The 11,207-nt window shown below is 35.2% G+C and overlaps 2 protein-coding genes across 2 annotated transcripts; both read right to left on the bottom strand.

Annotated features, from left to right (window-relative positions):
- Positions 1–2,957: 2,957 nt before the first annotated feature.
- LOTGIDRAFT_159707 (hypothetical protein) lies at positions 2,958–4,034 on the bottom strand (the record flags this gene model as incomplete). The annotated part of the gene is made up of 1 exon (XM_009054196.1): positions 2,958–4,034. The coding sequence occupies one exon, from the start codon at positions 4,032–4,034 to the stop codon at positions 2,958–2,960; it is 1,077 nt and encodes a 358-aa protein (XP_009052444.1).
- A 573-nt stretch (positions 4,035–4,607) lies between these two features.
- LOTGIDRAFT_159706 (hypothetical protein) lies at positions 4,608–7,811 on the bottom strand (the record flags this gene model as incomplete). The annotated part of the gene is made up of 2 exons (XM_009054195.1): positions 4,608–5,885; positions 7,770–7,811. The coding sequence occupies 2 exons, from the start codon at positions 7,809–7,811 to the stop codon at positions 4,608–4,610; spliced, it is 1,320 nt and encodes a 439-aa protein (XP_009052443.1).
- Positions 7,812–11,207: the final 3,396 nt, after the last annotated feature.

Here is an 11,207-nt window from a genome sequence, read left to right as displayed (position 1 = left end):
AAAGATAACCCTTCCTTTTCATGAGAATTTTGTCTACCGGTTGATCCTTGTCCAAACCTCTGGGCATTGGAAAAGAATGTAATATTATTTATCTAAGTTACTAGTTAAAGAGTCCGACTAAAATAAACCGTTTATTGTTTACTAAACTTGATTCATTACTTGAAGCAAATGAAAATTTTTCCCTCTTTTGTCCTAGTTCTTGAATAATAAAACAGTATATTTTACTAAAAAGGTTATTAAGTTATTACAGTACTGGTTATTAGAGAATGGGTGATAATTGAAGTTAAAAATCAAAATAGGTGACACAAAGACCAGCGAATATTACAGTACAAATTTATTTTTGAATTTTGTCATTGTCAAAAGGTTCTTTCTCCATGTGAACAGATCTAAACCATGTCAACTCCGACAGAATCCGAACAGAACAGTCTAATTACATAGACATGATATCAGAGTCTACTTTAATCAAAGGGACATAATTAACCCTGCCTCGGGATATATGTTTTAGAAATAAGCGAAACAAGAATCGGACATATTTAAAGCTTTCAACATAATGGCATCTATTCATAAATTACTGTCTGCGACACTTTTATCATTTAAGGCAAAATTAGTGCGAGGGTGTTTTACTACAAAATCAAAGGTAAGTTTCATGTCATGAAGCAGAAGATGCAGAGACAAACAGATATCTTTGGAGCGTAATAGTTTTTTCGTGGGGGAGGGGGGGGGGGGGGATACGTGCAGTTACGCCATACCCTGTACATAACTCTTTCTGATACGTTAGATGAATTATATAGATATAAGAGCCCCCTCACCACCCCCCCCCCCCCCTCTATTCCCTCGCAGCCCCGAAAGCCAGTTTTTCGGAAAAAATGTCTTAGATAGGCTAGAGATTCGGACAATCACTGATGATCGCCCCTCTCGGACGTAAACCTGGCTCCGTCACTGTAAGAGGTTCGTACAAATTCCAATTTCCTATTTCTATTGCTGACATTTAAAACAAACTGTGATATTTGGACTGATTTAACGATAGTGATACAATATGATTTTAAAATAATGCTGATAAGACAGATTTTAAAACTTTATCAAGATTAGTGCTGTTATTTTAATTATTGATTGTATAAACTGTTGATTTATGATAACAGCTTTTATGTTCTTCGGATAACTGTCAAGGCTCTTGGCCATGGAATTCGAAACTTCTACCCTAGAGTTCTTTAGTAGCGTTACAGTGGCACCCCTACGGGGTTGGGAGGGGCTTGTTAGCCACCCGTTTTTCTCGCATTTTGCCTCGCACCTTTGATGTCTGTCTTGCACTTTTTCTCTCTTTCTCGTGGGCGAGAAGTCGAGAGTGTAATGGCCGAATACCTCGAATATCATGCCCAAGAAAACTTCTACAATAAAAAGTCTGTCGTGGAATAATCATTACTTTAGATATGAAACCTAGATATACCACGTTTTGCAATTTCATTTTAAACTAAACACTCTCAAATTTCCTCTCTTTTCAATAAATTTTGATTATATTTTATCGATTCTTAATAATCAATGATTATTCAATCACCTGATAACAATAAACATATCGATTAGGATGAAAGCGATCAGAATGATCTATCGATTTAGAGGTATTGTTATGGGGGATTATATATCCTGTTTATAAATCATATTAATTATTGAAATAGAGTTTGAGTAATCTCTCGATATTAATCAAAATGAAAATCATATTTCAAAATTCTATAGTTTCACTTACTCACTCTAGAAGTTTTTGATTTATGTATCTATCAAGTTGGACTCCCGAATGAAATTCATTGAATTGCTATACAATGCTACAACCCAATGAAAGCTGCATTAACAAACTTCCACCATAGTTTATCATTTAGTGGATTCTTTAGTGAAATTCTTACATTAATGTCACAAGGAGGAAAATAGAAAAATTCTAATAGGAGTTAATTAATAAACATGATAATAATATGTTTATAAAGGGTAAATTACAATTGATAATTAACATAGTATATCGGTCATTTTATATAAGATTTTAATATTTCTATATTACTCTACAGTTTGATGTATTGAGCACAATTTTAATAGTAATATTTCTATATCACTCTGCAATAATTGATGTATTGACATCAACTGTTTTAACTGTGATATATCTATGTCACTCTAAAATTGATCTATTGAGTATTATTTTAACAGTGGTATTTCTATACTTGATAATTGATATATTGAACACTATTTTAACGGTGGTATTTCTATATTGCTCTATAATTGATGTATTGAGCAATATTTTAACAGTGGTATTTCTATACTGCTCTATAATTGATGTATTGAGCAATATTTTAACAGTGGTATTTCTATACTGCTCTATTATTGATGTATTGAACACTATTTTAACAGTGGTATTTCTATATTGCTCTACAATTGATGTATTGAGAACTATTTTAACAGTGGTATTTCTATATTGCTCTAAAATTGATGAATTGAGTATTATTTTAACAGTGGTATTTCTATATCTCTCTACAATTGATTTATTGAACACTATTTTAACAGTGGTATTTCTACATCACTCTACAATTAACGTATAGAGCATTGCTATTTTAAAAGTGATATTTCTACATCGGTCTACATTATTTTAACAGTGAGAATATTGTTTTTATTGTGTTTTATAGTTTATATAAATACAATATGACACGAGATAAACACCAAAACACAAGTTTACCGAGTGCTTTGTACGAAATATAAAACATCTCACAGAAATAATAAAGTTACCCATGCAATCACATCAGAGAATGTAGAACATATTACCAAAATAAATACCATTGTCTTTCTACAAAGGTTTTATAACAGATGGTATTTTAACATCATTTTGTATGTTGGCTTAACTCAACACAGTGGAATTCTTGTCCAAACAAACTTACAGACTAACGCATGCTATGTAAAACTGGAATGCACAAACAATATACAGCTTATTAAACAATAGTTTCAAGTTTTTCAGGTTTAATATTTTCAATAAGCAATTTGGTGTTCATTACAATCACTGCAGCCTGTATTTGAAAATAACCATTTTTATCAACAAAGCAGTTGTCTCGATTAGTCAAGTCATTCCACGTGATGACTTTCGCCCAACCACTGACGTCATCTGGAAAGAACGTCTGGTATTTGTATTTCCGGACCTTTCTCATTCCACGGTTTTTATTGACTATGTCCAAGGTAAAGTTTGCTGTACAGTGTTTCAGTCTCCCATTACGGTTTTCTTCCATTTTCAAATAAAAATCCAGACAAGTTTGCTTTTTCTCATCCGTCGAGTTATTTCCTCTTGCTATTCGCCGACGGTTTCTCGATGATCGACTTCTACCCTTCGAAATGCCTCCTCTTGACGATTGTAAATTTCTTGGTCTGTATCGAGGATCATCGGATTCCGTTTCCGAACTGCTTTCACGACCGTTTTGCCTGTCTTCCGTCCGCAAGCGAGAACCTCTTAAAGAATGGGGACTAATTTCAGAGTCCTGTTGTGAATCAGAACTGGTTTGACTTTCGACATACTTCAACTGCATATTACGTCGGTCTACATTTGTCGGATATTGGTTTTCAAAATCAGAAATTGAGTCTCGATCATCACGAGAGTTATCAGCTGATTCGGAACTGCTGTTCGGATTCTCATCTCTTGTCGTATTCGATCTGCTGTTGAAATGATAGTCATTTCTTGGATTTGTTCTCTCTGGATTTCTGCTGTGGTGGTTTTGATTATCAGAGTCGGTAGATTCATCCACAAAGTGTACTCGTCGTTTTGATCGAATCCTTGAAACCTTTCTTGGTGGTTCTACAGGGCTTTCTTTTCTTGGTTTGGTCAATGGCAGCCCCAAAAGCTCGTCATTATTCCGAATAACATCTTCTAAAGCCCCGGTGTTATTTTTGTTCACACTCTTTCGAACACACAGGTACCACGAGATGCCTTTGATTACTTGGTAATCACGACTACAAACCAGTTGTCCAGTCTGTAGCTCATGGATATTAAATTCACATACAAATCGAGAACCACACAACATTTTGTCAAATCAATTCAGCACCACAGTCTCCAACTGTTGATAATTATCATATACACCAGTAATGCTTTCTATATCAAGTAATCGAGAGAAGGGATATTCCTAGAAACTTTAAGCATAACTTCTATTCACAAATCCCCATATCTAAAAGTGCGTTATTGGGCACTTGTTGCCGTCTCAAATGTTACCCAACTTTCCAAATCAAAGTTTCACACACCCCTTTTGAATAATGTGTTTCATTGATCACTACGATGTTATCATTATTATGATGTTATCTTATCTAGACTCAGGCTAATCAAACAGGTCAAAGGTTATATATTATGGTACATATTGGCGTTTATTTTCAAATTTACATGTGTTGTCTTTCATCGGATTAAGATAATGGAAATAGAGCAAACAATTATATCTTTATTTTCGCCATCTCTTTGACACCATGACTGTTTAGGTCTAGACACCTGATACCACTTTTCTTTATGAAATACTTACTCACTTATGATTGATATACTTCATCATGTGAAAAGTTCATTAGTTTTTACCAATGTTTCGCCAAAATAAGACTATACAAACCTTACCACCCTAGTCATTCAACCCAGTAGTAGCTATTGTAGATCTGGGAGTATTTATAGTAGGTCTGGTAGTAGCTGTAGTAGGTCTGGTAGTTGCTATAGTAGGTCTGGTAGTAGCTATAGTAGGTATGGTAGTAGCTATAGTTGACCTTGTAGTAGCTATAGTAGGGCTGGCAGTATATATAGTAGGTCTGGTAGTAGCTGTAGTAGGTCTGGTAGTGGCTATAGTAGGTTTGGTAGTGACTATAGTCGGTTTGGTAGTGACTATAGTAGGTCTGGTAGTAGCTATAGTAGATCTGGTAGTAGCTATAGTTGACCTTATAGTAGCTATAGTAGGGCTGGCAGTATATATAGTAGGTCTGGTAGTAGCTGTAGTAGGTCTGGTAGTAGCTATAGTAGGTTTGGTAGTGACTATAGTAGGTTTGGTAGTGACTATAGTAGGTCTGGTAGTAGCTGTAGTAGGTATGGTAGTAGCTATAGTAGGTTTGGTAGTAGCTATAGTAGGTCTGATGGTAGCTATAGTAGATCTGGTAGAAGCTAGAGTAGATCTGGTAGTAACAATAGTAGGTCTGGTAGTAGCTATAGTAGGTCTGTTGGTAGCTATAGTAGGTCTGGTAGTAGCTAAAATAGGTCTGGTAGTAGCTAAAGTAGGTCTGGTAGTTGCTATAGTGGACCTGGTAGTAGCTATAGTAGGTCTGGTATTTGGTATAGTAGATCTGGTAGTAGCTATAGTAGGTCTGGTAGGAGTTATAGTAGGTCTGGTAGTAGCTATAGTAGGTCTGGTAGGAGTTATAGTAGGTCTGGTAGTAGCCATAGTAGGTCTGGTAGTAGCTTTAGTAGGCCTGGTAGTAGCTATAGTAGGTCTGGTAGTATCTAAAGTAGACCTGGTAGTACCTATAGTAAGCCTGGTAGTGCCTAAAGTAGACCTTGTAGTACCTAAAGTAGACCTGGTAGTAGCTATAGTAGGCCTGGTAGTAGCTATAGTAGGTCTGGTAGTAGCTATAGTAGGCCTGGTAGTAGCTATAGTAGACCTGGTAGTAGCGATAGTAGGTCTGGTAATAGCTATGGTAGGTCTGGCAATAGCGATAGTAGGCCTGGTAGTAGCTATATTAGGTCTAGTAGTAGCTAAAGTAGACCTGGTAGTAGCGATAGTAGACCTGGTAGTAGCTACAGTAGACCTGGTAGTAGCGATAGTAGACCTGGTAGTAGCTATAGTGGACCTGGTAGTAGCTATAGTGGACCTGGTAGTAGCTATAGTAGGTCTGGTAGTACTTATAGTAGGCTGGTACTAGCTTAAGAAGCTTGTACGTTTTGTAGTGGGTATACATTTTATTTTATTATCAGAAAAAGTGTTACCCTTTGTTAGGTGCTTAGATCAATATAATTGTTAGCTTTTGTTAGCTGTTGGGATTATTATCAGCCTTTTATGTTAGCCTTTTATGCTGGCCTTTTTATGTTGTCTTGTAGTAGCTGAGGGCGGAAATGCACTTTTTTTTATCGTAATAAGCAGTAATAGCCACTAACAACTTCTTGATAGAATCTCTGTAACTCTATAAATCAAGGTGTGCACATTTGTACTTCCGGCAGGTAAATTATATCATAAAATTCTTTCTGAAACATCTGCAAGTTTTATCATGATTTTGTCAATTATAATTAATCTATGATATAAAACCACTAGAAATCTAGACACTACACTAGGAAGTACATTTTATGAACCGGAAGTAGAACCCATTCGATACTGTTGGTTCATTTTAAACAACGTTTGGTGTGTATTAAATCTATTTCCGGTGTATGTTTATTGTTACATTGTTTGTCCTTGAAATACAGATCAATTATCCCCACGATAAGAATCCTTAGATAGTTGGAATCGGAAGATAGTCGCTATTTCCAAGCACCATCGTGAATATTACTTATCGTTGTTCTTTGTACGAGGTTTACTTTATAAAATAAGATACTGTAAAAGTTTAAGACTTGCAAACTGAATGTGAAAGAATTTCAGAACAAATTTATCATGGCAAATTGTGAGTTAAAAATGCTGATTTGACCTCGACCTGAATAATCTGACGCAACAAAAATTAAACATGAAATGTGAAGTATCTATGATATTAAAATTCAAAAATCAGAATACAGAAAGTCTGTAATTATTTAATAAATTTGAAGTACCTTTTGATAATACTAAGAAATTTTTTAATATTTTAACATTCCAAATGCTCTTTCAAATGAAATTAAAATATTTTAGAACAGGTCCATATTCTATTTGATTTGCCATCTTCAAATTCACTCTTAGAAATATTCCCAATATTACCAATCTTTCATATGGTAAATATAATTATTATCAAATTATCGCTCCTGATTGAATACTCTACCAATTGATCACTGCTTATTATTAGCATTGATACAATTTCTATTTCTATTACTGAGTTATCGGTCTTTGATTACTAGTTATTGCCCTTTATATTGAGTTACTGTTCTTGATATTGAGTTATCTCCCTGTATATTAAATTGTAAATTATATCAATAATGAAGTAGGAAGAGATAATATTCTATCAAACTCTCAATTCACGATCAGATAATTCTATAGTTGAATAGCAAACCTTAATTTCATCAAGTCGCTCTATCTACTAGTTTTATTTCATTCTATATCATTATGCTTCGTTATCGATTCCATATCTCCAATTAGTCTTTTTGTATTTAAAGCTGTAGCCTTCAATTCACTGAAAAAATTACATTAAAAACGTTTACATCTGAGAGGCAATTCTTACACCGGGGTTAATTCGCTATTGAATCAACACATTCTTAGTTTAGAGAAAAGATGGTGCTATGAAGTACCTTTAGAAAGGGAACATGTAACAGCATGTTCATTTGCTACATTCCCGAAAATCAGATTACCTTATAATATCATCGCCACCACAATGTAAAGGTTTCAGAAGAGAAAGGCCCTTTTACCAGATGTCCACATTGTTATAGTATTTTGCTTGCAACAATATGCGCAACATGCAATATCTACATGTACTGTTTGATCAAGAGATATAATAGTAATCCCTTCAGAAAAAATGAAAATTAAGTTTAAATGTTAGTGTAAGTAAATTCTTCGACTGAATATTTTGATCGTCAGTTTTGATTTTGTTTTCTGAAACTAGGGCCAGCAATGAAACCTTCAAATCAATATCACCTGCTGGTATTCAGCTCTTGGATTATTGTTTCGGTCGGACATTTCTAGTCGTTCGGTTGGAGCAATGCAGTGAGGCCCCGCCTGCTACAGGATGTGCACGTAAGGTTGTAGGCCTATTCCAGTGTCCTGGAAAAATTTTTCTCGTTGCACACTGCATGGTGTTGCCCGTCTTTATTCGCCCATAAGGTGAAGAGAACCTAGACGTAAAACTCCATTTATTTCATTTGAATTATTGTATTGATCACTTTACCTAAGGGATCACAGTATTTATGATATGGTTTCAATCTCGATTGAGTTGAATTTTCTTCCGTTAATATACATTACAATTCCCACAGGTTCATATCAGCGTTAATCAACATAACCTCTAAAATATCTCAACCTTCTACCTTGGGACATGGTTAATTAAATTTCAACAGAGGAACTTAGATACAATAAGTTCAATAATTAGACTAAAACAGATCCCCGTGTCTATTGGGACTGATTAACAGTAAGTATTCTAACTATCATTCTATATTGGTTTCTATTTTTCTTTTTTTATTTCAGAATCATTCTCAATTACCGTTTGATTCTCGAATTTTCACAGGAAGTGACGAACGGATGATATTTTTGAGCTCAGCAGAAGACATGGACCCAAATATATATATTGAGATAAAGCATTTCAGTTTCTTTTGAAACCACCTTTTACACTTCAGGTACAAATTCAATTTTAATATCGCAATAACATCTCAAAGGAATACTGATATCTCTATATAGGTCTGACTGTTATAATTATTGTCGAGGGGACGCAAGCAAAGAATCTCCATCTGGTGTTCCACAATATTGCATCATCATATCGCTTTAAAAGAAAAGCAATTGAGTTATAATTTCTATTCAACTGCCTTAAGAGGCGAGCTGGACGCGATGTACAGTGGCTGAGCCAAAAGAGGGGGGGTGGGGCCCCCCCCCCCCCCCCATCCTCATTCTTAATGTCGTGTGTCACTGGCAAAGATGAGAGAACAAACTATACATGGGTGGGTCGTTCATTGATAACTGATTTATCATCACTTCTGAAATCATGATGTGATAGATTCTACACGCCATGTTCCCAGTATCCCTGGTAGTTCAATGTCAAATATATACTTCGTATGTGATATGCTGTAGGCTTCCGCTCGGTCTGGTGGCAGTCCAAGCCAGACTCCACCCATAGATTACTTGACTTGATTATCAAATAGATCAGTCTTAGAACCCGGTTGGCTTTTTCGCATAAAGATTCTAGAAAAGAAAAGGCCCTGATGACAAACGGCGTTTCTTCGGGCTCTCTCAAATTTCTTTCCTATTGAGATCTTCATTGAAAGGCGATGAGCTTCCTTGAAAAATCTGTTTTCCCCACTGCCCCGCAACAACCTCCGTCCCTCACACGTTCAGTTTCGTAGAAAGTCCTGTATAAGGTTCGTGCAATTGTTGTTCCATTGGTAGGTTTCTAGTTAGGTCTTTGACACCTTACATACTTTTTCCGTCAGTTTAAACTGAAGGTATTAAACTGATTTGAAGTAACGGAAGTAAATTAAACCTCTAATGACTTGAACAGTGGAGTTTTTCTAATTACAGTGTCAGTGCTAATCTCCTTATTGTCGCTTCGTTTCAGACGCCAGTGAATGACTGACACCATAATAATACGGGAGCCAAATACGAGAAAACTTCATTATTGAACCTTGATTGAGAAGCAATCGGAAATTTCCGACTCAAGGCGACGGCAACAGGAAAATAATTGAAACATCATTACCGCTTGGATTTCATTTCATGTATTTTAGAGACATGGAGCGTGTAGGCGTCATTTTTTATCAGCCTCAAATTAATTCAACTTGAATGTTTTATTTTTATATTAAGTTCAAAGTACAATAATCAAATGTTTTGATATGTATAATTTACAGTATTCAACAGATATTAGCGTATAGATCTATCTGAATGACTTGCAGTGTTGATTTAAACCAAATGACATGGCTAAAGTCAGTATAACAATTACTCAAATAAATACAGTTTAATTATGTACTACTCAATTAGGTCGATTATAACAAATTAATTTATCATACACACAGTAATGATGTTGACAATGCTGACGATTAATTGTTATTAATTTATTATCCAGATAGCAACAATACAATATCTCACATCTCTTGTTTGCCAAATTGAATTTGAATTGTTGATTTAACGGAATGTAAAGGCAAAATATTCTATTCCTAGTGTAGAAATGGCCAGCGTATTTGTCCTTTAAAGCGATGTTTGTTGCGTAACCGCAGAAGAGCGATTAGAATAAACTAGGTACTGTGTCTGGTTGTTGTGTTGTAGAAGAGACTCATTCACGAGATAATGATGACACGGTGTGCTAGCTCTACTTCATGGGGTTTTCAACCATTTTCTAATTACCTCTTACAGGATCGATTGCATTACCCCCCTTGCCCCTATAAATCCTTACTGTGGGGTGGTTTTCTCTTTTCATGCTGGAGAATATCACCTGACTGAATCGAACGAGTAAACTTTTAATTGTCCTAAAAAATCTTTTGCTGGACTATAAAGCGCATATTTTACTGTATCTATATGATCCAACTTCTTACGCTGCATCGGACACTGTACCTAGTCTATTCCTACTATTAACCTTGTGTCTCTAGCACCGGGAATTTCGTTTTGGCGTATCTGCGCCACTCGTTGTATTGTGATACCATATTATAGTTCACGGTGCCATATTTATAATAGAAAGCATTTGTCTTTGATCCCCAGAGATGGATTTGAAATGCCGAGGAAATACCATTATTTTTACTTTTTGACCTTTTGATTTAGATCATTAAATTGATTGTTTTGGCTGTTGAAAGGATAATAAAGCTCTTTGCTTCGGTGTCTTAATCATGTCTGTGATATATATTTACCAAAATATTTCTACGAATAAATTTATTCTTTAGTATAAATTAATGTTATTTGTCTCTAAGAAGTGTAACATAATGAACTATATTTCAATCCAATCCAATCCTTGTATCTCTTCTACCCATACTGCCCCTCCCCACCCATCGACATGCCGTCTTTCTCAGAGTAGTAGATTATCTATAGTACAGTATTAGTATTAGCATTAGTAATTCTTTATAATCACAACTTGTCAATGAATCTGGTAATTTCTCTTCAGGCCCTAATATTCTTCTCTCCTTCACATCTACTTACAGACATCTAGACCTAATTGATCATTCCGCTTACAGCGCATTTACAACAGACAATTAGCAGTAAATTGGACGTAAAGTAGTTCTTTAATTCATTTTACGGAAAGTAATCTAAGATTCGACTTCAGTGTAAATTGGCAGACAGCGTTCTAGAAATACTCAAATGAAATTTGACAAATTTATAGATTTTAAATCAAAAATTTAGACCACGAAAATTCTGGTGCTAATATTTAGACACAATATTGTAACTGTTCGA

The sequence above is a fragment of the Lottia gigantea genome, assembly GCF_000327385.1.
Source record: "Lottia gigantea unplaced genomic scaffold LOTGIsca_21, whole genome shotgun sequence".
NCBI classification, from domain to species: domain Eukaryota; kingdom Metazoa; phylum Mollusca; class Gastropoda; family Lottiidae; genus Lottia; species Lottia gigantea.
This window is presented reverse-complemented; position numbering and strand designations above follow the sequence as displayed.